General features: G+C 48.5%; 1 protein-coding gene across 5 annotated transcripts in view; it reads left to right on the top strand.

The window, feature by feature from the left end:
• The first annotated feature begins 2,334 nt into the window (after window positions 1–2,334).
• CD6 (CD6 molecule) overlaps window positions 2,335–24,464 on the top strand; it is a 37,082-nt gene continuing 14,952 nt past the window's right edge. For all 5 annotated transcript variants that reach the window (XM_084772049.1, XM_084772048.1, XM_084772050.1 and 2 more), the window contains exon 1: window positions 2,335–2,533. In XM_084772049.1, the coding sequence (XP_084628175.1) occupies window positions 2,473–2,533 (61 nt within the window). In that variant the 5' untranslated portion in view covers window positions 2,335–2,472. The remainder of the gene's footprint in view (window positions 2,534–24,464) is intronic.

Raw genomic sequence — 24,464 nt, forward strand, 5'->3', positions numbered from 1 at the left:
TTAAAAATTACGTGTGTGTGTCTGCGTGCGTGAATGTGTGGAGGTCAGAGGCCAGAGGGAAACTCGCAGAAGCCAGTGATCTCCTTATATCATGTAGTGTGGAGCCCAGGGATTGAACTCAGTTTATGGGGCTTGGCAGCAAGTACCTTTACTCACTGAGCCATCTCATTCTTACTGGGAACCGTACGCTTCTTGCAGGCAGGGAAGTTGTTTCACCTCTTTTCTTCCCGTGGAGTGACTCCGAGATTGCATGCGACGGGTGCAGTGGAGTCTGGAAGCTAGACAAAGTGGCATATGCCCACGGGCCCCTTGTTCTGGCAGAAACTCTCCATAAGAGGGCGCCCTCAGCCGACCGATGCCAGGACCGGTTCCCGCCCCTCTCTCCCACTGGGCTGGGCGGGGTCTCACGGTGGGCGGGGCCTGGTTCACTATGGCTTCCCAACTTGCCACATCAAATGTCCCCCTCAAGCTGGTGGGTCACTCCTACTAGAGGGAAAAATCCTCTCCATTACACAAGTGAAAACAAGCTAGAATGGAGGAAGTGGAGAACCAGAAAGCGTCATGTGTATGGGACAAGGCTAGAATTGGAAACCAGTTCCTTTCTAGACCCTAGGGTTCTATTTCGAGAGCCAAGTTATTCATTCCCTCGTTCTCTCAACAAAATTTATTTAGCACCTACTATGTGTTCCAAGGGGAGCTCACTGGTGAGCTAAACATGTACGGCCCCGCCTCCTTCCTAGCACAGTTTAGCACCTCCAGGAAGCCTGGTCCTCCCTCCTCCTGCTCTTTCCTCCCCAGTCTTGTCCTTCCCCAGCGGCCTCTCCCATGGCCATCTGCTGAGAATCTATTCACTCTCTTGCCCAGCTCTTATGACATGAACAGCCAGTCCTCAAAGATGGAGTCCAGAGTCTGTGGTGCCTCTGTGCAGCTCCCACCTGCGATGGGGCACATGGAGGTGAAGGAGTCCTGCTCTGATGCCCTACTGTTTTGCTTCTCAAAAGTGCACCCCAGGCCCCGGGGAGCTAGCTCAGTAGATTGCCGCAGAAGCAGGAGAGCCAGAGGTCAGATCTTCAGGACCTATATAAAAGCCTGGCAGGTATGGCAGCCTCCTGTAATCCCAGCACTTGGGAGGCAGAGATGGGGACCTCCAGGGTAATCTGGCTAACTAAACTCGTGGACTCATGGGCTCTGGATCCAGTGAGAGACCCAGCGTCAATTAATAAAATGGAGAACAATTGAAGAAGACTGCTGACATTAGCTTCAAGCCTACACACACACACACACACACACACACACACACACACACACACTCACACACACACACACACATTCATACAGACACTCGTACTCATATACCACACACACACTCACACCCATACACACGCACACTCATATGCCACACACATGCACACACACTCACATACACCCACGCCACTCACACATGTACACCACACATAGGCACCCCTCACCCCCACTCCCACATGCATGCACACACATCCCACATACCATGAACACACACATTCACACCACACACACATACACACACTCATACACCACACACATGTATACACCATACACACACACACATACACAAACATGCTCGCACTTGAGCACACACAAATACACCACGTATTCACACACATACACCACACATACACACACACACACACACACACACACACACACACACACACACACACACCACATGACATACCCCTCCACACACACAAGCAAAAGAAAAGTGCATTAAGATCCTCTCCTCAGCCAGGCGTGGTGGCACGCCTTTACTCCCAGCACTCGGGAGGCGGAGGCAGGTGGATAGCTGTGAGTTTGAGGTCAGCCTGGTCTACAAAGCAAGTCCGTGACAGCCAAGGCAACACAGAGAAGCCCTGTCTGGAGAAAAAAAAAAAAAAAGACCCTCTCCTCTTGCCTCTTAGTCACCACATTCCCAAAGACAATACCAACCTTGGAACTCAACCCCGTGCGAGCTGGAGTCTGTGGGAGAGGCAGCAGGCGCCATGAAGTCACTCTTCCAGCACCAGGTGCGAGCCCATCTCTGGGAATGAGCTGTCTGTCTGTCTGTCTCGAGGGAAGAAGCAGCCTCTCGTCTGTCATCCCTGCAAGACCCTTGGGGATGTGCACGCTAGACATGAGACTCTGTGATTCTTAGGGGTTCACTTGGGTTGGTGGGCTTATGAAGGCAGCTTGGGCTCCCCCACCCCAGCACCCCTGTAACAACACCCCTGTCACACCAGCCTGGCTTCCTGGAGACCAAAACCACAAGCAGAAGATGGGGGCGTGAGATACTCACAGGCTGGGCCCATGTGTAGGAGAGAGAGAGTGTGTGCGGCACAGAGGACACCGAGAGCGAGAACAGAGGGCAACACGGGTTGAGACAGGCCATTGGTGGCACGGCTGCCTCCCTGCACCAGGATGGCACTTCCTACAGGCAGGCGTGCTTAGCGGCTGGAGATGCCACCAGACATGTGGCTCTTCCTTGGAATCGCTGGATGGCTGACAGCGGCCCTCTCAGGTATCTCTCTCTTCTGTCTCTTCCCACCACCTGTGCTAGAGGGCCCGGGCCCTGTCTGCTCGGCCCCTTGCTCGCAGTTTGCTCGTGGCCACCTTTCTAGAGCCTTTTGAGCTAAGGCCATACTGGTGTGACAACAGCTTGGGGCTTGAGAGGACACAGGGACCCCTTCAGGGGCTAGAACGGGCTGGATGGTGCTCTCATCGTAAAAGGCCGCCTGGGAGTGAGGTGAATGAGTACTGTGCCTGACTACGGTCCTACACCTGAGAAGGGAAGCCTAGCACCCACCCATAGGTTCAGGAAGCCCCGCTGCTCCCTCCTTCTTATCATCTTACAGGAAGGAAGGACCAACCCAAAACAGCATTTTCCACGTTAAATCCCAGGGTGGGGCTCACCAGGAGCACAGACCGAACCCAGGGAGACCCAGGGGACCTCTAGACCATCATTCCTGGTGACTTCAGTTCAACCTCTTGGATTAATTTGAGACACAAATGATCTGGAAGGCTCTTGAGGTCCTGAGCTGCCTCCAAGTGCTGAGGTAGCCTTGCACCCTAGGCCAGAGTTCTGGAGCAAAGGCCCGAGGCCACCAGACATTTGTGAGGTGCCGTAGAGTGTGGAGGCCGAGCTACTTGGAATGGGCAACAGCCCAGAGACTTAGGGGTACCTGTAGATGGTGGATTTTCACATTTCAGGGGGAGGAAAATGGTGCGGGGACAGACTTATGGTGTAAGGAGCTAAGTCTGCCCTACAGAAAGGGAGCCCGGGCAAGGGGTATGGATATCAGGCTGGTCTGGAGCTGTGAGCACTTGGGGACTTCCAAGCATGTCCTGGTGTTAAACTGGCTTGTGTCTTGGACTGTAGGGCTTTGTGGTCCTTTCTTGACCAGCTGTTTCCAAAGCACTGGTTCTCCGGGCTCAGCCACCTTCTACCCAGGCTCACTGCAAATGGTGAGAGCCCTCCGGCGTCTTCCTGTCCATCAGTGCAACCGTCCCTGCCCTTCCCGAGGGGCCCAGCACAAGCTCAGGATTAGGTCCTAAAGGGAAAATGACTGCTGACTGTTCAGACTGGGCCTTCAAACAAACCAGCTCCTTCTATTTCCATGCCTCCCAGGAGGGGTGAGGGCTGCGGCTGGTCCTTGGTCTGAGAAGACCGACCCAGGGTGATGCCTGTGGGAAGGCAGGACTCAGCAGCAGGCAGGTTCCGGAGAACCTCCCCTTGGGTATGGGTTGCACCTGGCACCACGCACAGTGTCAGTACCCTCGGCTCCTTCCTGTCCCCGTGTTGATGTCAGTTGACCCGCTTTTTGTTACTGATACAAGTTTAGTTTTGAAAGAAAACTTTCCTATGTTGTAAATGGAAAACCCTTATCGTTTGCCAGAAATTAAAGGGAAAGGGAAGCATAAAAATAAATGATGGCACCTGCCTTTAATCCCAGTATCAGGAAGGCAGAGGCAGGTGGATCGCTGTGAGTTCATAGCCAGCCTAGACTAGAAATCGAGTTCCAGGATAGCCATGGTTGTTACACAGAGAAGCCCTGTCTTGAAAAAAAAATTTTTTTTAAAGGGGGAGGGGAGTCGGGGGCAAAAGCCAATCTGTGGCAATTGAAATGATTCTAGTCTGGAGCCTATGGCCTATACCTGCCCTCCCTCCCAGTTAAAGGGGTGATTGAGGGACGGCATAAGGACATCCTGGTTCCAAATTATTATTTTCTTCTGAAATTGTCCAGCACTCTGAGCAGGGAGTAGGCCCCAATTTGGGCAATGATAATTCATATCATTGATGGTCTGTGTCCCATTGGGGAAAGTCCTGAGATGACAAGCTTTGCAGGTGTAAGGAAAGCTGCACCCCAAAGTGACCCTATGTCTCACCCCTGCTGACATCAGGGAGGCTGAGTCTCTAGGCCAGGGCCTGAGTGTTGCCCTCTGCCTGACCTGGCAGACCCTACTGGCGGGGCTCGAAACGATGTGCAGGCGTGGTGGATCTGTGTTGGACTACACGCGCTTGGGGAAAGGACATTAAGAGAAAAGAGAAAGAAAAGGTAGAAAAACTATGAACAAGAAGAGTGAACAGGAGAGTGAAGCCCCGTAGAGCATTCTGGAGCTTTCTGCCCAAACCTGAGTAGCCCAAGCCTCGCTTGGTTCTATTCCGGGGGTTCTCAGGGCAGCGAGTGCCACAGTGGTGGATGCTAGCTCTCCTGGGAGCTACAGAGCTCTCCTCTGCTTCTCTTCCTAAGTCTGGTACCTACCTCTCTGCTCTGGGTCCCCCACATAGCTTTCTCCGGCCACCCATCTCTGGCAAGGCCCCTGAGTTCCTGGGTGACCAGGACTTAGAGAGACCCTCTGGGCCCGGTTCTGTGCCTCGGTTTCCTGATGAGATAATGAACTAGAAACCCTAAGTAGAGGGAGAATGGGGTTTGGAAACTGGAGTTTTCAGCCGGTGTTGCTTGTAAGTCACCAAGTGCCTGAGCTCCCGGGCTTCCCCGGTCTTCGTTTTCCTGGTTAGTGGATAAAGTCTTTTGTGGCCTGAAAAACACAGTTTGTACTTATTTTAAAAGAATAATACTTTTGCACACCTGTAATCCCAGCACTTGGGGAGGCAGAGGCAGGCTGATCTCTATGAGTTCGAGGCCAGCCTGGTCTACAGGTGAGTCCCCGACAGCCAAGGCTACAGAGAGAAACCTTGTCTGGGAAAAAAAAAAACAAAAAACAACCAACCAATTAAACTAATAATAATGATAATGTAATGAGATAATAATACTAATAATAACACTTCATGCTGGAAATGCTACTCAGAGGCCGAGCATTCATCTAGTGTGCGCAAGATGCCTACTTTGACACGAAGCACCATATTTACAGAAATTGTTTAATTTTTTAAAACTTAATCTATTTTCCTTATTTATAAATATAAATTTTGGGTTTTTTTTTTATAAGCTTGATAATTTCAAGGGGCCTTTGAACCAATCAGGCTGAAGAGAGCAATTTCTTTACATAATAAATGCCTCTTACTAATTAAGTCTAGCTAATAAGTTCCCTCAGCTCTGTGCTGTCCAATATGGCAGCCACTGTGACACTTCCATATGAAATGAGTCAGTGCGAAGCACAAAACTAATTCTTAAAATGAGTTAAAATCGTGGGGGGGGGGGAACGCGTGCATGTGTGTGCATTAATACACGCTGCAACACATGTGGAGGTCAGAGGACAGCTTTTGGCATTGGTTTTCGTTTTCCAATATGTGGGTCTCAGGGACGGAACTCAGGATGTAAGCACCTTTACCCACTGAACCATCTTGCCAGGCCATCTTTGATGTTCTAAATTGACTTTGGGGATCGAAGGGGTCAGATATTCACACACACACCATTGCTGAAGTCCAGTCCTTGCAGGCGGTGCTAGCAAGTGCTCGGCAGCGAGCTGCTCTCAGAATCCCTTTCCTTTCTTAGCAGAAAACAAAGCCTTCCCAAGAAAGGGAGTTCTCAGACCTAGGGCCCTGACGTAAGCAAAGCGAAATTCTAAGTGCTCTAACGATGTTGATAGACATAGCAAATCCTCTTGGGTTTTAAAATAACTTTGAGCTGATAGCAGTTGCTCGGTCATGCTCAAGAAAAGCTCTGAGGTCTACATGTCCTCAAAAATCACGAACACAGGATTTTTACAGACCAATGCACAGAATATGATCCAACTTTCACTTCATGCACCTCTAGAAATACTAGAAGGCTCTATTTATTTAATCATGTATTTGTAAAGTTCAGCCTCCTTGGAAGGGTGTGCTGGGAGTTGAGGCCTTCTTGAGCAGGGAGAATTTGGCATCTAGTGGACTCAGTTGAGGTCAGCTTTTTTGTTGTTGTTGTTTTATCAAAATAAAAGATGTGATTCTTCTGTGCTGTCAATGGCTATGCTGTGTCCTTTTGTCCTGCAAATGGGAAGTCCTTTGATCTGTAGTTTCTGGGTACAAGGGACACAAAGCTGCTCTTCTATGTCTGTGTCCTCACCTGGGGATTGAAATCCAGCACAAGTCCCTTTTTCCATTCCATTTCGTGTCACACTCTTCCTGCCTGTAATACAGCTCAAAGATGGCATCGGTGACACAGGACAAGCTTGGGTGTCATCTGGCTTCTTGTGCTGTCTGGCTACAGGTGATGACATCTGGCATGGCTGTTACACCAGTGGTCACCCATCCCGTGTGGTAGACCTGGCACATTTAGGCAGATGTAAACGGTTTCAGAGTCATCTGAGAGGACCGAGGTACATGGCCGACGGCTCCCGTGTTCATTCTGGGTGTGCCAAGGTCCTCTTTGCTGCCCGCACTAGCCTCACTTCCTTATAGCAAAGCTCATGACACAGCCAGGCCCTGCCTGCTAGATTCTGAGGCTAAATGACCCAAGCTTTTCCCCGAGACAAGGAAGAATAAGCGAGCAGTTGGTGGAGTCAGCAAAAATGGTTCAGCCACACCTGGTGACCTGAATTAGATCCCTGGGACCCATTCGGTGGAAGGAGAGGATGTGTGTACTGTAGCACATCCATATACATACACAAGAAGTGGGGGGCAGGGAAGAGGAAGGGGGAAAGAGGCAGGGAGGGAGGGAGGGAAGAAGGAAGGAAGGAAGGAAGGAAGGAAGGAAAGAAGGAAGGGTCAGTGAACTAGAGAGTAACTCTGACTGAGCAGGACAGGGCTGGAGGGTCTGACAGAATAAAATCATCTAGGAACCAGGTCACCTTCCCCATGCCTGGACCACAGACTGAAGCCAGCAATTACCATGCCTGTGCTAGGCCCTAGGCTTGCACTGAGGAGCCCCTGTGGACTGGCATTCCTAGGTCACAGTGTCCTGCCACCTCTCAACCCTTCTTAAATGATATTTTAAAGTGTCTCATGTTTATCTGTAGAGGAGAATCCACGTGGTCACAGGGAAAGTCATTGGAAAGTACCTCAATGTGCTATGAGCAAAAAATAAATGTCGCAGAAACAAAAAAAAGATGTCACTAGCCACCAGCCATATGCTGTGCTGCTCTTGCTGTCCTCCAAAGCAGTGGTTCTCAACCTGGGGTCGAATGACCTTTTCCTAAGACCATTGGAAAGCACAACACTGTATTTATCTTACGATTCATAACAGTAGCAAGTTTACAGTGATGAGGTATCAATGAAAATAATTTTATGGTTGGGGGTGACTACAACATCAGGAACTGTATTAAAAGAATGCAGCATTAGGAAGGTTGAGAACTATTGTTCCAAAGAGAGGGTTGCATGTGTCAGAGAGACATTTATAGCTAGCCACACAGGAAGCCCTCTCCACCATGACAGGCTGCAAGAGAAACGATTCAGTGATAATAGTGTTGAGGTGTCGGCCAACAGAGCCATTGTGCAAACTTTTTTGATGTGTACCTGCACCATGGAAACACTGATCAAAGAAAGGGCTGAGGGGTTGGACCTATGCCCCCATGATAATACTCAGTCTGAGGGAGCCGCTCAGCTTCCTGGAACATCCTGGATATAAAGGCTCCATAACAGGCAGCCCTGGGGCACTCGAGGAAGCCCTTGAAAGTCTCTGGTGAGCCTTGATTTGAAGTAGGAACGAGGCCCAAACTCATGCTCTGTGATCCAGCTCTGGTCTGTGTTTGTACGGAGGCCAGACTTCAACCGCAAATGTTGCTCCTCAGCAGCCATCCGCCTTGTTGAGAAAGCATCTTTGGCTGGCCTGGAACTCACAAACTAGGTTGGGGTTACTGGCCAGCTGGCTCCAGGGATCTGCCCATCTCCCTCCTCCGGGCTAGGATTATCAACGCATGCCATTTCACTCAGTTTATTTTGTGTGAGATCTGGGGGTTGAAATCAGGTCCTGTGCTTGCAAGGCAATCACTTTACAGACTGAGCCATCGCCTCCTGTCTCCCATTGATGCTGGGAAACTGGGTTTCCTATGACCTGAGGAAGATGAGGCGTCTTTGAAGGGGTGGGAACCAGCTCTCGCCTTAACTAACTCTGCAGGGTAATCTCAGGCAAGTTCTTTCTTTTCTCTGGTGCTAGTTTGATCCCCGGAAAATGAACATATTGAACACTAAAAATCCTTGCCCTCTACATAATGTCCCTGGAGACCACAGGCAGAGAGAGCAGAGAGCCAGAAGAAAGGCAACTTCCGGAAGGACACAGTGTGTCACAGCCCCAGCCAAGACCCTGGGGTCAGATAGTTTGTTTCCAACCCCAGCTCTGTGGGACATGCAGGCTACAGATAGCAACGCCTGGCTTGCCTAGGTGATCAAGTCAACTTAGGTCATGCATCAAAGTTCCCAAGCCAACTGTGGCTTTCAAAAGTGTTTTATTAGAAATGTGTCACATGAGGCCCAAGATAACTAGCCTTGTGCATATTCGCAAGATTTGGTAATTAAGCCGGTATATTTGCACAGTGAACTCATTTACCCATAAGGCAGTTCTCTGTTATAGATGCAGAAATGGAGGCTCAGCACACCTCAGAGACTTAGCAAAATCTATAGTTAGTGAAGGAGCCTGAGCGGCTGGAGCCTTTTCCTCCATGAGTAAGTGGCCTTGTTGGCACTCTGTCCATTTCTGAAGATTCTTCCCCAAATGACACCCTCCCCTTTTGCTTGCTCACTGGAGGGGCTCTGGGGGTCATGCCGTTCCAGAAGATCTTTAACAATACAGGAGGTAGCCGGGTGTGGCGGTGCACACCTTTAATTCCAGCACTCTGGAGGCAGAGGCAGGCAGATCGCTGTGAGTTTGAGGCCAGCCTGGTCTACAAAGTTAGTCCAGGACAGCCCACATAACACAGAGAGACCCTGTCTCGAAAAAACAAAAACAAAAACAAGAAAACAATACAGGAGGCATAGTGTGGCAGCCTTGCTCAGTGTGGCTCTCTGTCAGAGAGTTTGCCTGGCAGTTAAGATGAGCATCAGGACAGGCAGGAAAGTGAAGTCAAGAGGCACCAAGAGGCAAGGGAAGCTGGCCTGGCAGGAGGGTCCATCTTGGCATACTTATTCTGCATGGAGCCCTGTGTCGCCATTAAGACACAAGATACATTGTATCATTCTGAAGAAGGTGGGGAAACATGTCGGGGGTCATCCTGGCCTGGTGTGGCCACTGATACAAGCCAATGAACTGCAGGCCCCATTTTCTAAGTCTCAGCTTAGATGTTTATCCTATTTTATCCTCACATTCCTGGGGCAATTACTCCCGTTTTAGAGGTAGGAAAATAGAGGCTCAGGAGATTATGTAATTTGTCTTAGTGGTGGCTAATGCTAAATTGAAAAAAAAAATCATGTCTGGGATTGGGGAGATGGCTCAATGGGTAAGGTGCTTGTCTTGTAAACATGAGGCTTTGCATTTAATCCCCAGAACCCATGTTAGAAAACAATTGCATGGTGGTATGAAATTGTAATCCCAGTGCAGAGGAGGCAGTAACATGTGGATTTCTGTGGTTCTTTCGCCAGCAGCACAGCTGATATATATATTACAATCTAGGCCACTGAGAGATCCTACCTCTGTGAAATGCTAGCTATGACAGCTAAGAAAAGAACAAGGTGTCTTGGGATGCTATGAGGGCCCCACAGCTACTTTGGCAGCGGGTGACGTGGCTGAGGCGTGAGACAGCAGAGAAGGAACGAAGCATGGCCTGGGTTTCCGCCTGCCATTTTGTAGGTTCAATGGCCTACAGCCTCCTGCCTGAAAATGGCGCCTGACAAAGGCCAATAGTTAGTGTAGCTGATAAGCTGTTGGGCAAGCTATGAGGCCCCGCCTGCCACCTCTGAGAGTTCCGGAATAGGGTCTTCACCATGAGGAAGCAACTTCTTGCTTTCCTCTGCAAGAAACAGAGCTCATATGACTCCACAAGCATTCACGTTGGGAGGATATTTAAAGACCTATCCTCCACATCTCCAGGCCACTCCTGACCTCCCTCACACCCGTGGCCTGACTGATGTCTCCAGGCAGCGCCAAGATACCCAAGGGATTTGTGGGGGGCTGAAGGCATGAGGTGTTGGGAGGCATAGAAGATTGGAAGAGGAGAACTCTCAGAGTTGAGGGCTCTTCTGAGCACCCACCCTCAAGGAGGAAGTCACCTATCATTGCCGGGGCAGGAGGACACAGGAGAAGTTGCTTTTTCTTCAGAGGTGGGGACAAAGCTGAGCAGGGAAGAACAAGGTGATGGCAAAGAGGCACCAGTTTGAATAGACCTGCTCACCAGCTCCACCCCGCCCCGCCCACTCCTGCTCACTAGCTAGCTGCCTCTTCCTCAATGGGGTTCAGAGGAAGGGTTTTCCCTGAGTGACGCTTTTAACTGGGGTGTTTACTTCTTCCTGGCGGGGTACCTGGGGACAGACTTGGGGTTAGGGCAGAGGTGACAGTGCATTGTTGGACTTCCAGAAACCCAGTTCCTACCCTTCTCATTGACCTAGCCATCCCTGTTTTCTTTCTGGACTGAAGAAATAAATTACTTGGAGAACTGTCTTCTTTCCCAGAGAGACCCTGGACATACAATAGAACCTAAGCCAGAAGACACCCCAGAGTGGCCAGCCAACTGCTCCCATTTCTCAGAGGAAAGTCAACTGTAGATGGGAGGTTAGGAGCCCAAGGTCAGGGCAAGACCTACTGGTCCCCTTCCTACCCCAGGGCTTCTTGCCACATTACCCGTGAGCCCCGTGCATGCTCAGCCTCCCACCTTCATGCCAGATCAGCTAGGAGATGCTATGGTCCAACCTGCTCTCACTAGAACACAGGCGACCCTGGGCTCCAACTGGCTGGCCAGTGGGTGAAGAGAGTAGCTGTCTTGTGCAGCCGCCCTAACTTGCCCACCTACCAGCTGACGCAGCCCCTAAGTTCTGGCAACTTTGTATCTTGGATATTTTGCTTTGCCATTTTCTCTGAAAGTGGATTTTCTGTCATCTGTTGCGGCTTCATAACTGTCTCAGAGCAAGTTGTGGACGTACTGTCTCTTTCTCCCTATGCTCTCCAACATGTTTTAGTTTTGTCTCCTAGGTTGTATTGCCTGGTTTTTGTTGTTGTTTTGTTTCTGAGACAGTCTCGGAGTCTGACGATGCTGCCTGGGCTGGGCTCAGCTAATCCTCCAGCCTTAGTTTCCCATGTACCACCATGCCCAGCATTAGTTTTTTTATTTTTCCTGTGAGAATTTCATACATGTATGCAATAAAATATGGTCATATATACCCTCCATTTGCCTCCTTCAACTCCTTTTCCCTCCAACACCTCCCTCTCCTAACTTCCTGTCCCCCCCCCCAACCTAATAACCCCAATGAGTGGTGATCCCACAGCCACTCATGTAGGAGCTGTGGGATCACCGACGGTAGGAAACCTACAGTAACCGCATCCTACAAGGATGAGTCCCTCCCTTTAGAAGCCATCACCGGCCAACAGTCCCTCAGCCAGGGATCGGGCGTGGAGCGCACCTCTCCCATCTACATAGGAACGTCATCTGCCTTCATTAGAGCTTAATTGTCAGCTGCATGTGTGCAACAGCCATGTCACAGCAACCTAGCACTTCACAGCGCCACGTCCCATCCTCTAGCTCTTTCATTTTCTTCTACTTCCTCTTTCAAGATGTCCCCTGAACTGTGTGTGTCTGTTGTGTTGTGTTGTTGTGTAGAAAATGTCCCAATTAGGGTTGGACATTTTACCTTTGGGGTGAAAAAAAAAAGACATTCTCTTCTATAATGACAGTGTACTTTCCAAAGAAATTAACCCAGACACAGTATTATTAGTCTATAGACTTTACTCAGATTCTGCGGAACAGTCCAGCGACATCTAGAAGAAACTTCTGCTCTCCATTCGGTGCGCGGTTCTCGTGCCTATTCTCTTTCACCTAGAACAGGGTACCAGCGTCTTTGCTGTGAGCCTAGCCCTTAACGGCAGAGCCGTCCCTCCAGCCCTGACCAGCTTTTTCTTTCTCTTTCATGACATTGATCTTCTTGAAGCACACAGGCAGAGCGGTTGTTCTGTGACCTATCCCTTAACCGGCTTGTCTGATGATCGCTCCTGGTGGCTTTGAGTCATGCCTCATTGGGCAGGGATGCCATAAGTTGATGTGTATCCATCTCAATGCTTCCTTCCAAGAAGCACATGGGATGGACTGTCCCATCGTTGTTGGCCTAACTGATCACTTCCTGCTGGGTTGCTCTATTAGAACTTTCTCTTCCTTCTCTGGGATTAATGTGCACTTTCTAGGTAGATTCTTTTTTTTTTTTTTTTGAGAATGTACACATAAATATGTAAATATTCTAGCCCCCTCAAACCTTTGTTCATTCATTGTAACATGGACAACCCTTGCCCAGATCCTTTAATTACGGTTGCCAGTCTGTGACGTCAGAATACCATCACTCCTTTTGCATTTATTATGGTTTTCTTAGCCACTTCAGTGGATGAAATCTTGTTGGCTTGGTGTATGGAAGACTGATAGGAGTGAATCCAAGGCTGGAACTTGCCCTCAAGAGAACCTCTAATGGCTGCCATCTCGCGCTGCCTCAGTTTTTGGAGTTTGGCTCAGCAACTCTGCTACTGTGGGGAGTTCTCCTTCAGCTTGTTGGAACTACAGTTTTATGTGTTGGATACTTTAAGCCACAGCAATTACAGAAAAAAAGCTAAATAAACACATTTTAAAAAGCTGTATCATTTCAGGAAATAACATACAGGAAAAGTGATAAAAAAACCATCCTGGGTTAGAGATGCCGGCAAGAGCTCCAAGGACATCTGAGCAGAGAGTCCTGGGTGATGCTGACTTCAGGGAGGAAGTCAGTCATTCCAGGAACAGGGAACAGCTGCTACAGTGGTCTGTCATGAAGTGGAAATAGACGTGAAAAAAGAGCATAGCAACAGGAAGGGAGGAGAAAGGATCAGACAGGTTAGTAAAGGTCAAAGAACCTGGGATTTAGAATCGACCAAGAGGAAGTGGCAAATCAGAGGTCAGAGTATAAGGTATTTATACATATAAGCAAAACACTGAAAACAAAGGGGTCGGGTGTCAGCAAACAACCCGCCACCAGGCCTGGGTAGGCTTTCTCTCTCTCTCTCTCTCTCTCTCTCTCTCTCTCTTAAATAATGTAAACGGTTGGTAACACTATATTGAAGTGTGTGTGTATGAATGTGTGTGTGTGTGTGAGTGTGTGTGTGTGTGTGTGTGTGTGTGTGTGTGTTCATATGTGTATATATGTTAGCGAAGCATAGTATGTATATGGAGGTCAGATAACAACTTACAGGACTTGGTTTTCTCCTTCCATCATGTGTGTTTTGGGGATCAGGTTGTCAGGCTTGGCAGCAAACACCTTTCCCGGCTGAGCCATCTAGACCACTTCAGATTTTTCTTGAGGGATTGGATAATTAGAAAGAGTGTGATTTGCTTGCTATGCAATTCTGTGCCTTTTACCCTTTTATTTTTAACTGTCTCCAGAACCAGGGCTGCTGTGGGAGAGTTTCACTAATTGGTGGGAACAGTAGTGGGTAGAAGCAAAAGGGATGGTGGAGAGGGGGCCATGTTGTAAGGGACAGGGGTACAGTTTACAGTCAGTGCTGGTAGCCGAAGGAGTGCCCTCTGGCTCCTTCAGCCAGCCTCCACTGGTCCAGTGTCCCCTTCAGAGAAACGGAAGCCGTGGAAAGGATGGAGGACTTACTGAAGATGCCCACAGTCGCTGGCCTCTTCTATCAGGCTCTCAGCACTCCCACCCAACTCTAGTGAAAATTCAGAAACAGTGTAACATTAGTCATCCTTACTGTAGGAGAGTTGTAACAACCACATTAAAGCCAGAATGCAAAAGAGAGCAGAAGTCTCACCCAGGACCTTCACACTGCTGGTCTTTGTCCTTGAAGAAGGGAGGTTTTAATTCTCAGAAGCATAGAGGGCGTTCTGGCTTGTCAGCACACTAAGAAGTGGGCAGGAGGCAGGTTTTGAGCAGCTTTTGTGGAGTGGCTGGGAGCACAGAGATTCTGAGGTCTTCCAACAGCGCTAAGCTCTATCCATTCTGCTGTGAGTCTGAGGAAATCCCCATCCTCTCTTGGTAAAATGTAGACAGTAGGTCAGCTCCTCAACTCCGGGGCGTGACAGACCCTGTAGCTCCCTACAAGCTTCTGTAGCCAATATTTAGTCACCAGCATCTGTTAGCCATATCAATATAGTCACAAAACTCAGGCATTAGAAGGACCTGCTTGCTTATAGAATCTACGAGCAACCGGAAGGACAGGAAGATGCGGTCCTCCATCTTTCTGGTTCCTCTCCTCTCTTCTAGAATTCTCTAGAATTCTAGGCTCCTCCCTCTAAACTCCCGCTTAATTTCTGTCGCAGATATGAGTGTAGAGATGGGTGATTTAGTGTCCTAGGGCTAAATGTCAAAGTCCCAAAGACTAGGTGGCACCAATAAGAGACATTTATTTCACACAGCCATGTAGGTTTGAATTAATAAGGTCCAGGGTCAAGATATCAGCCACTGAGGTATGAGGGAGCATCTGCAGGTTTGTGTCCATCTTGGGTGTTCCTTTGCCTTGTAGATACATCACTCTACGGCTTGGTAGACTGCTTTCCTAGCATGCAGTAAGTCTTAGGTTTGAACCCAGCACTGCATAACCTAGGCATGGCAGTGTACACTGTAATCCTAGCACTCAGGAGGCGGAGGTTGGAGGACTGAGAGTTCAAGGCTGTTCTCAACTACACTGAGTTCAAAGTCGGCTTGGGCTGCATGAGACCCTGTCTCAGAAAACACACAAAACCAACAGCAGAAACTACCACTCCAGTCTCTGGTTTCACCGTACCACGGCCATTTCCCTAGGCACTACGTCTGTGCTGTTTTACAAAGACACCAGTAGTATTGGGTTAGAACCTGTCCCCACAGACTTCACTTTTACTTAAACTCTATAAGCATTTTATCTGTAAGTAAGACCACATTCTGGGGTAGCTAGAGTTAAGATTCCGGCATTTGAATTTGAAAATTTATTATTTTTATTTTTATTGTATGTACATTGGTGTTTTGCTTGCATGTATGCCTACATGAGGGTGTCGGATCCCCTGGAACTGACGTTGCCTAGGTCCACTGGAAGAGTAGCCAGTGCTCTTAACTGCTGAGCCATCTCTCCATCCCCTCAGCATTTAATTTTAATAGTAAAAATATTACATACATGCACATACCATAAATTAAAGGAACAGAAAATGGATAATCATGGCATTTCTCTATGTAAGATGAATACTTACCTTTTTTTTGTTAGGTTCAAAATAACTGAATTTCATCATGGCATTTGAAAATTTTTTACTTTATGTATGAATGTTTGCCTGAGGCCAGAAGAGGATAATGGATCTCGTGGAATTTGAGATATAGATGTTTCTGAACTGTCATGTGGGTTCTGGGAGCCAAATCCAAGTTCTCTTCAAGAACAGCAAGGTCTCTTAACCACAGAGCCATCTCCCCAGCCCCTCATTATGGCATTTAGAGAAAATAGTTTGTTGTTGTTGTTGTTGTTGTTGTTGCTGTTGTTGTTTCTCTCCTGGCTTCTCCCTGGACCAGCCCCCTGCCTCTCACCAAAAGCTTTCTTTCCACTTGTATGTCGCCTGTGACCTTTGACCTTTGACCGCACACTTCTCAGCCCTCTTTCCCCTCTAATGGCCTCCTGTCTAGCCTCACAGAGCCTCTACCCATACCATAGCTTCTTATTTACACATAGGCACAAACATGAAAGGGTAGGCTCTGGGTGTGAGAGACAGCATGTGTGTTTCTCTGAGAGCCTGGGTTGCCTCACTAATAGTCTTTACTGGCTCTCCCTGTTTTTCCTGAAAACTTAGTAATTTTATTTGTCTTAACAGCTTAGTAACAATTCCATTGTGTGTATATACTGCCTTTCCATTATCCACTTGTCTGCTGATGAACGTCTAGGCTGACCTATTTCCTGAAAAGAATGTACTAGTATCTATGTAACGGGACAGTGTTCCTTGGGCATGAACCCAGGAGGACTGTAGTTATATTTTTAACTTTTTGAGGAATCTCCCCACTGATCTGCATACATGGCTATGGGAGTTTACACCCCACCAGCAGCAGTTAAGGGTAGCCTTTCCACATGTGGCTTGGATTTTAAAAGTTTGGCATATACTGTCCCTGGTGCAATGTCTCAGTAGGAGGCAGGGAAGCCCACTGGGACCACATACATTCACACTTCAACAGGAAAACAGAGGATTATTCACACCTCAGAGGATAAACAGAGATCACAAACGGCTTCTTAGGTCAGGTCTTAGCACCCACAGAGTTATGAAGACACTCTCTAGGGCCTCAGACTTGCAGTGTCCATGTCTAAGAATGTCCCAAGGGTGGTTACCAAGGCAAGCCCTAGGTGTCTGTGCTCTGTTTTACTGCCTGACATCCCTCAGATAGAGGTAAGGTTGACAAAACCTACTGAGGCTCAAAAATAGAAAGCAAGGGATTTGAACCCACCCCAGCCTGCCTCTAAAGCTACACACTTCCCAAGCCGTGGAGCTGGCCCCTCTTTCCCAAGGACTTCAGAATTTTAAAACTAAGTGATAGCTGGGTGTGGTGGTGCACAACTCTGATCCTAGCACTCTGGAGGCAGAAGCAGGTGGAGATTTGAGTTTGAGGCCAGCCTGGTCTACAGAGTGAGTTCCAGGACGGCCAAGGATACACAGAGAAGCTTTGTCTTGACCCCTCCCCCCAAACTCTAAATAATAACAGCAAAACAATACCTCCACCCAAAACCCTGTAAATCCTAAGTCAGAAGAGGAGGCTGGGCGAACAGGCAGGCTGCCATCTACCTGAAGAAGATCATCAACCCCAAACAGTAGGCACTGATCGCCTGGGATGGCTGCCTCACGCTTCTTCAGAAGTTCCCAAAGTAGTCCTTACACTCTGGCCTTGACAAACGTCCCATCAAGTCACTGAGAAGCCCATGTTGAAGACTTATGGACTCTGTAGAGCTTTTGACCAATGACTGAGAAATGCAATGCTGAGAAAGCAACATTGCACTCTCAGCATTTAAGTCGAGCTTTGAATACTTTTGCCAAGAATCCTGTGGGTTCCCTGTTGTACCATCTCATTGATGAAGGTGTGTGTGAGAAGGGGGGTACAGTAGGGGTGTCAGGCTACTGTTCTACACAACTACATTTTACCTGTTCGCACTCCGAAAAGGCACTTTTGGCTAGCTTAGGTTGTTAGGCAAAGATACGATTCTTTGAACAGCACCTCTGTTATCCCTATTATTTCCTCATCCTTGAGAGCACCTATTGTCTTTAAGACGTCATTCTTTCTCATCTTCTCTCAAAGTGCTTTGTTCCAAAGCCTGAGGAGTGCTTTCATCTGATCACAGTCTTCTGTGAACCCTACCAGGACAGGCGGGCACAGAGAAAAAGGAATTCTTAAGAAAAAGGAATCTACAGAAGAATGAGCAACCGACACCTCCCAGACTAAGAGTTTAAAGACACAAGAACGGGAAAGACTTGGAGCTGTCACAGAGGCATCTACTATGTGACTTACAGAGTGCTGTGCAGGACAGCCCTGTGGCCAGTAGCTCAGAGTATGGTTTTGGATGCAGAGGCTCTTGCTATCCAATCCTCGGCATGTTGTTTGGTAACTGTTATCTTGGAGAGGTCATTACGTGCTGCTGAGCCTCAACTCTGTCATCTGGAAGCTGAGATTCCATGGGTCCCTAACAGAGGTGAATGAGCACATGCACTATATATACACAAGACAGGAATACGTGGTGGGCATCCTCTGTTCTCTAGGCCTAGTTGTACGCTGAAGCACAGATATATGTGACCACTAGAGACCTCCAGACCCCAGCTGTTAATGAGTGACACATGGTGGGCATGGAGCATCAGGCTGAACACCTTCAGTTCCTCCCTAGCTCCTCTTTGAATCTGGCATTACTCTTGACTTCATTTAAAGCCAGGTGGTGGATGAAAGGACTGCTGAATTACCCGGCCTATGGACGCAAGGGAGATGTCTGTAAGCCTGGCTGCTGAGCTGGGGCTTGTTCCTGAGGCCTAGGGTACCCTGGACTCTGGTCCAGCCTGGAGAGGCCCATGTTTCCTTCTTAGGTGGGATGATGATGGCTTCTAGTGGCTTCTGGTACCCGACATCAAGGTCCTCTTCCCTTAGGAGACCTCAGCTACCTTTGAAAGGTCTTGTCATCATCCTTAGCCCTCTCCAACCCCTGCCCACAGCAGGGAGATTATTTGTCCCTCGCCCCCACTCAGGCTTTGTTTGCCCAGAAACTGCTGCCCCAAGCACCTCAAGAAGGCCTCACTGCAGCCGGTGGGTGGGGACAGGCCCCAGGAGGTGATACTCAACCCAGCAGTTTCAACCTCTGCCCCTTCCAGCCTACGGAAGCCAGCTCAGCCTTCACAGACACTCTCTAGACAGTTTCCTTCTTTACTTTAATCTCTTGAGTCGAGTCCAGCGCACCAGCCCCATCCTACGTCCAGGCCTTTGCTCGTGGCACCTCCTGCAATCCCCCCCCCGCCCCCCTCAGATGTTGAAGCTCTGACAGCAAACCTGGATATAATTCTCACTCTTTTATCTCCAAGCCATGGGACCTTGGGCTGAAAATTTAATGTCTCTGAGCTTCTTTGCCACTGACATGGGGTGGGGTTTTTTCTTGTTGAGATTTATTTATGTGTATGGGTGTTTTGCCTGTGTGCATGTCTGTGTGTACTATGTGTGTGCAGTGCCCATGGAGGCCAAAAGAAGGTGTCAGAGCCCCGGGAACTAGTTACAGGTGGTTGTTAGCTGCTATGAGGATGCTGGGCTCTGCTCAGCAGCCATCTCTCTAGCCCCTGAGACGGGTTTCGTTCTCTCGTATGATGTAATGCATCTCTGCGCCACTAGACACAGAGAAAGTTTCTTGGTACGGACGTGTGTGCTTCACCAGACCAGTGAGAAAGCCCCTTCCTGAAGGGTCATTAACCTGAAGGTCACTGACCTCAACAACCACTGACTCGGAAACTTCCTTAATTCAAGCAAACATGGCGGTGCACACTTGTAACCCTAGCTAAGGGGGCTGAGGTGGGAGGATTGTAAGGGCAAGGCCTACGTGGGCTACACAGCAAAGTTAAAGGCCAGCTGACTCAACAAGGCCTCCCTGGGCACTTACGGAGTCAGTACCCCGAATGGGTTCTTCTCATCGTGCCTCAGAGCTGTGAGCTTTCTACACCTACAAGGAGACAGTATGTGAAGACTGAGTATTTTTAAATATTGGGGTTTTTTTTAAAACAGGGCCTCATGTGCCCTAAACTGCTCTCTGACTCATGATGTACCCGAGGATAATCTTGAACTTACCCTCCTCCCCCCTCTACTCCCTGAGTGCTAAGTGTACAAGTGTACACCATCACACCTGTCTGTGTGGGTGCGACGGTGGGTATGGAACCCAGGGTCTCATGAATGCCAGGCAAGGACTCTCCTAACCGAGCTACCGTCAGGTCCAAAAGAAACTGGGGACAAAAGGCTAACTCTAGCACTGTTAGCATACCAAAATGTACACTGGCCTCCAGGCTCTCTCAGCATCTCAAGTACCTGTTACAGGTCCATGCTGGCATCCTGGTTCCTCTCAGCTCTTCTTGTCCCAACTGCCACCTTAAACTCACCGGCTTCTTATTCGTATATAGTCCTGCTATATTGGCCATGTCCAATGTAGAGGACCATTGGCTCTTGGTCCTCTCTCTTGGCCTTTTCTCATCTTTTCTCTCTCTTTTCTTCTTCTCTCACTTTCTTCCCATGGCCCAGTTGAGTCTACCGGCCATGATTAGTCTACTACTTTCTCTCCCTGCTCTGGACAGTCCCTCATATCAACAATAAAAACCTTCCCTTCAACCACACCTTGGTGGCCATGTCCTCACTTTGCACAACTACATTCCTAGCTTCAAGGCTAAGTTTTGAATCCACTCGTGTTTGATTCCAATCTGATGCTCCTTCTGCTATGTAATATCTGCTAAAACAGATGGTTTCCCCCCCCCAACCAGATACCAGAGAGTGAGACACTAGAAACGGACCTGGATTCTCTTCTACTCTGTCATCTGAATCCTTAGTGGGAGATCAAAGGGATGAAGCAAAGGAAAAGCCACTGTTCCTGCTGCTGAGCTCTCAGGGAGGCAGAGCTTTCCCTGCTCCCAGGAAATTTTATTTCGAGTGCTCTTTACTCTCTGCGAAGTGGTGTCTCATCTTGCTGCCTGGTAGCTGCAAAGAAGGTGTAAGCTGAGCAGGCCAAGAAGGGAGTCATTTCATATAAAGAAACTCTGGTTGCCATGGCAACAGGAACCCACATCTCTTCAGGAACAGAGGATGCCGTGTTTGCAGAATCAGGGAAACCAGTGGCTAAGTTGTGAGAAAAGAGGCCGCCCTGATATGATTAAGGAGAAAGATGGGGAGGGAGGAGGAGAACATGTGGCCTTGGGGAGAGTGGGACTGTTCCTGTGCAGAGACAAAAGCTTAGAGGCTTCAAAGTCACCGTGATGCCAAGGATGGAATATAAAATTACTGGTCCTTTGCACTCTCAAATCCACTTGGGGTTGAACTAGAGAAGTCAGGTCAGAGCCTCGGGGTGAAGGGTAATAACAGTGGCAGCCATGTGCCACATTCTCAACATTAAACATACATCACCCTCCAAAGCCTCCTGAGCACCGTGTATTGTGCCCAGTACCAGATTATAGCTAACTGTGTTTACTGACTTTATCAGGTCATCAGCAGGTGATTGACAGTGATAGTTTAAATCACTATTTGTCTGTCCCCAAGCTCCTTCTTCTAACTCACGAGAAAAAGAATGTCTTGAGAGCAGAAGCCATGACACGGATGAATTGCTGCTCTGGAAACTTCATGCTGCTTCTACTTTCTAGAGCATTCCATTTCTGCTCATCTCCTCCATGCCCACCCTAGCTGCCAGCATGAAGCTGAGTTCAGCAAATGTTAATGGGCTCATTGCCTACATTGGCAAGCACGCAGCAGGCTTGGGTCTCAGCACTGAGAAGAAGCTGGCTCTCGTATTCTCACGGTCTCCGGTTGGGGCAGGAGACACCCAAAGCCTACTGGACTGTGAAGAGCAGCAGGGGTTCTTTTCATCTCCATGCTATCATTGGCAGAAAGGGAAGGGGAAGAATTGGAGTTCAGGGAGTCATGAAAGACGCCAAGCAGGTAGAAATGGTTACGGTAACATAACAAGAATCACTATGGTAACAACGATGCTTTTAAAAGCTGTGTTCTTGGGTTGTAGAGGTGGATGGAGGGTAAGAGTGCCTGTTGTTCAAACCTGAGGACTTGAGTTCAAATCCCAGGCAGGCATCTAAAATAGCCAGACATGGTCACACGCCTACAACCCTAACACTGCAGCAGTTAGGGCTAAGACAAGGTGATCCCTAGGGCTTGTTGGTCATCTGCCAAGCCCTGAGGTCAGCAAAAGACCCCATCTCAAGAGACTAAGGCATCGTGATAGAACAGGGGACCAACAGTCTTCATTTGCCTCTACACAATCAGGCGTGTGCATGCATCACACACGTGTGTTCATAAAACACACACACACACACACACACACACACTCAGGGACTGAGTTCTTTGGGGTTGGAAGCTCTTGAGTCCCTGACACTCACATCTCTATGTCAATCAAATACATAGATTTCTCATTGCATTCCCCAAGTCCTTCCTAGGTAGCATGGGGGAATGGAAAAATGCAAGGCTTGTGAAGTAAAGTGAAATTATATTGAAATTCCAAACTAATGATGCCACCTTGACCAAACAGGCAAAGTTAATTTAATAATGTTTTATTATCTAAAGTACTTTCATTTCTTATTAGTGAATCTCTTTTATATCCTGTTTCCCTCGCTATGTTATTAGAGTAGAGTTTGGACTTTACATTTAAAGCACATCTAAGTTTGGACATTAATTTTTGTCTGGGTGTCCCTACACCACTTGCTGAACCTTGCTGTGTCTTGTTTACTTGATGGTGACATAGGACTGATAAGGGGGTTCACCCAAGAGGGCTCTTGGCAGTTTCCTTGTCTGTCTTCCACGGAAAACAGATGAATAACAGCTACAACTGTAAGACACATAGTAAAGGTTCAATTAGCTGCTCTCTCCCATTTTAGGTTTTAATCTAAAATTATCAAAGAATGTAAGGGGTGGAAGAGATTAAGATGGCCATCCACTCATTCTACTGGTGAGAAAACAGGGGTCATGCAGCAAGTTAACACCAAGAACCAACCAAGATCACCACGCCCCACTGTGCCTCCCCCTAGGGAGAGCTGGCACGTTTCTTTCCCAGGAGGGAGTTGGCTTTGGCTAACCTGGCCATATGGTTTGCTCTAGCTGTATTTGCATGGCCGTATGAGCAGAGAGCCTGGGTAGCCAGCTCTAAACCTCATTTCACTGGTGCTGAGAGCAGGCACCTGGGTGCATTTATTTGAAGATTTGCGAGTGAGTAGGTGAGTTAGTTTTTATTTTGATATAGAATATACGGGCATTTTAGAAGAACACAAAGCAAGCAGAAAGTGGAAAACTCACCATGGGAGAATGTGTTTTTCCTTTTCTGATGATCTTTCTTCACTGGCAAAGACTGAGCTCCATCAATTTCTGTCCTTTTAGCATCCTTTTTGGGTGAGGCTCTGTGCCCCGTGCATGTGGCCAGCAAAACAGATCAGGATTCGGCCCTTGTGTTGCTTAGAACATAGTAGGGCCATGTTGGGCAGGCTTTCTGTTGCTGTGGCAGATCCATTTGAAAGTAGATTAAGGGAGGAGAGATTGACTTGGGCTGGTAGTTTCAGAGGTGTCGATGATCCATGGTTCAGGGAGCACATGGCAGGGCAGAGCCATGTACCACATGGTGGCCAGGGGTGGGGGCATGGGGAGGGAGAGGGAGACAGAGAGGGGAGGGGGAGGGGATAAAGAGGGAGGGAGAGAAGGAAAGAGAAAGGGAGGGAAGAGAGTGAGTGAGACAGCATAGTTGCTCTCATTGGCTCACTCTTCTTTCCCACTGTATTTCATGAGGTTCCCAGGTTCTCAGCCTAAGGGATGGTGCCACCCACATTCAGGGTGGACCTCCTCCCTTTGTGAACCCTCTTGGGAAACATCTCAGACATACCCAGAGGTGTGCTTTGCTTTCTTGTTTATTTTCCATTTTAAGTTGCATTTTTAGTTATCTAGTGTGGGAGTGGTTGAGATGGTCAGAGGACACCTTGCAGGTCTCTTGCTGGGCCTGTCATGTGGGCCCCAGGTACCAAACTCAGGCTGTGAGGCTTGGAAGGGCAGCGCCTTTATCCAATTTACTAATTTTCTAGATGCTTCTCTATCTGGTCAACTTAACCCTCACAGGGACAGATCAGGTCATGAGCAAAATAATCATATCTTCCCTCATGGCTTAGTCCACAAACAAAAGCCTCAGGCTGCCACGAGAGAGCACAGCAGGAGAGTGAACTTGAGCCCCTCAGGATCCCTAGAAGAGCTTCACCTGCTACAACCTGGCCAGGGCAGAGCAACAGCTGGAGCAAGCACAGAAATCTGTGAACTGATCTCCAGCCCCTTGCCACTCTATTACAAACCTCCAGCGTGTCATTAAAAACCCTCCGTAGACAGTTTATGACAAATATTTTTAGTGTGTTGTGTGTTCCCAGCCAGTCCCCCGGCGGCTTTCAGAGAACTTAGCTGTCTTCAGTTTTGGGGGGTGGGGCGTGTGGATTTTGGTTTTGCTTTGGCTTTAGTACGATGAGAAGCAAGAAGCCTTTATCTCTAATAACAGCACATTTGGGCCCCACTCCAGGCCCTGGATGATAAAATGTCCGTTTGATTCATCTTTACCACAAGCCTACAACGAGGCGAGACTTATTTAAGTCTGCATAGTTGGTCACCTGAGGCTCAGAGAAAGTCGGTGACCAGCCTCGGTTATATCGACAGGGTCTCAGCTGCAAGGACACTCCAACTCCAGAGTCTCAAGTATGGCCTCTGATCTCCATGGGGACTCGCACCC

The sequence above is a fragment of the Acomys minous genome, assembly GCF_964271855.1.
Source record: "Acomys minous genome assembly, chromosome: 2".
Classification (NCBI taxonomy): Eukaryota; Metazoa; Chordata; class Mammalia; order Rodentia; family Muridae; genus Acomys; species Acomys minous.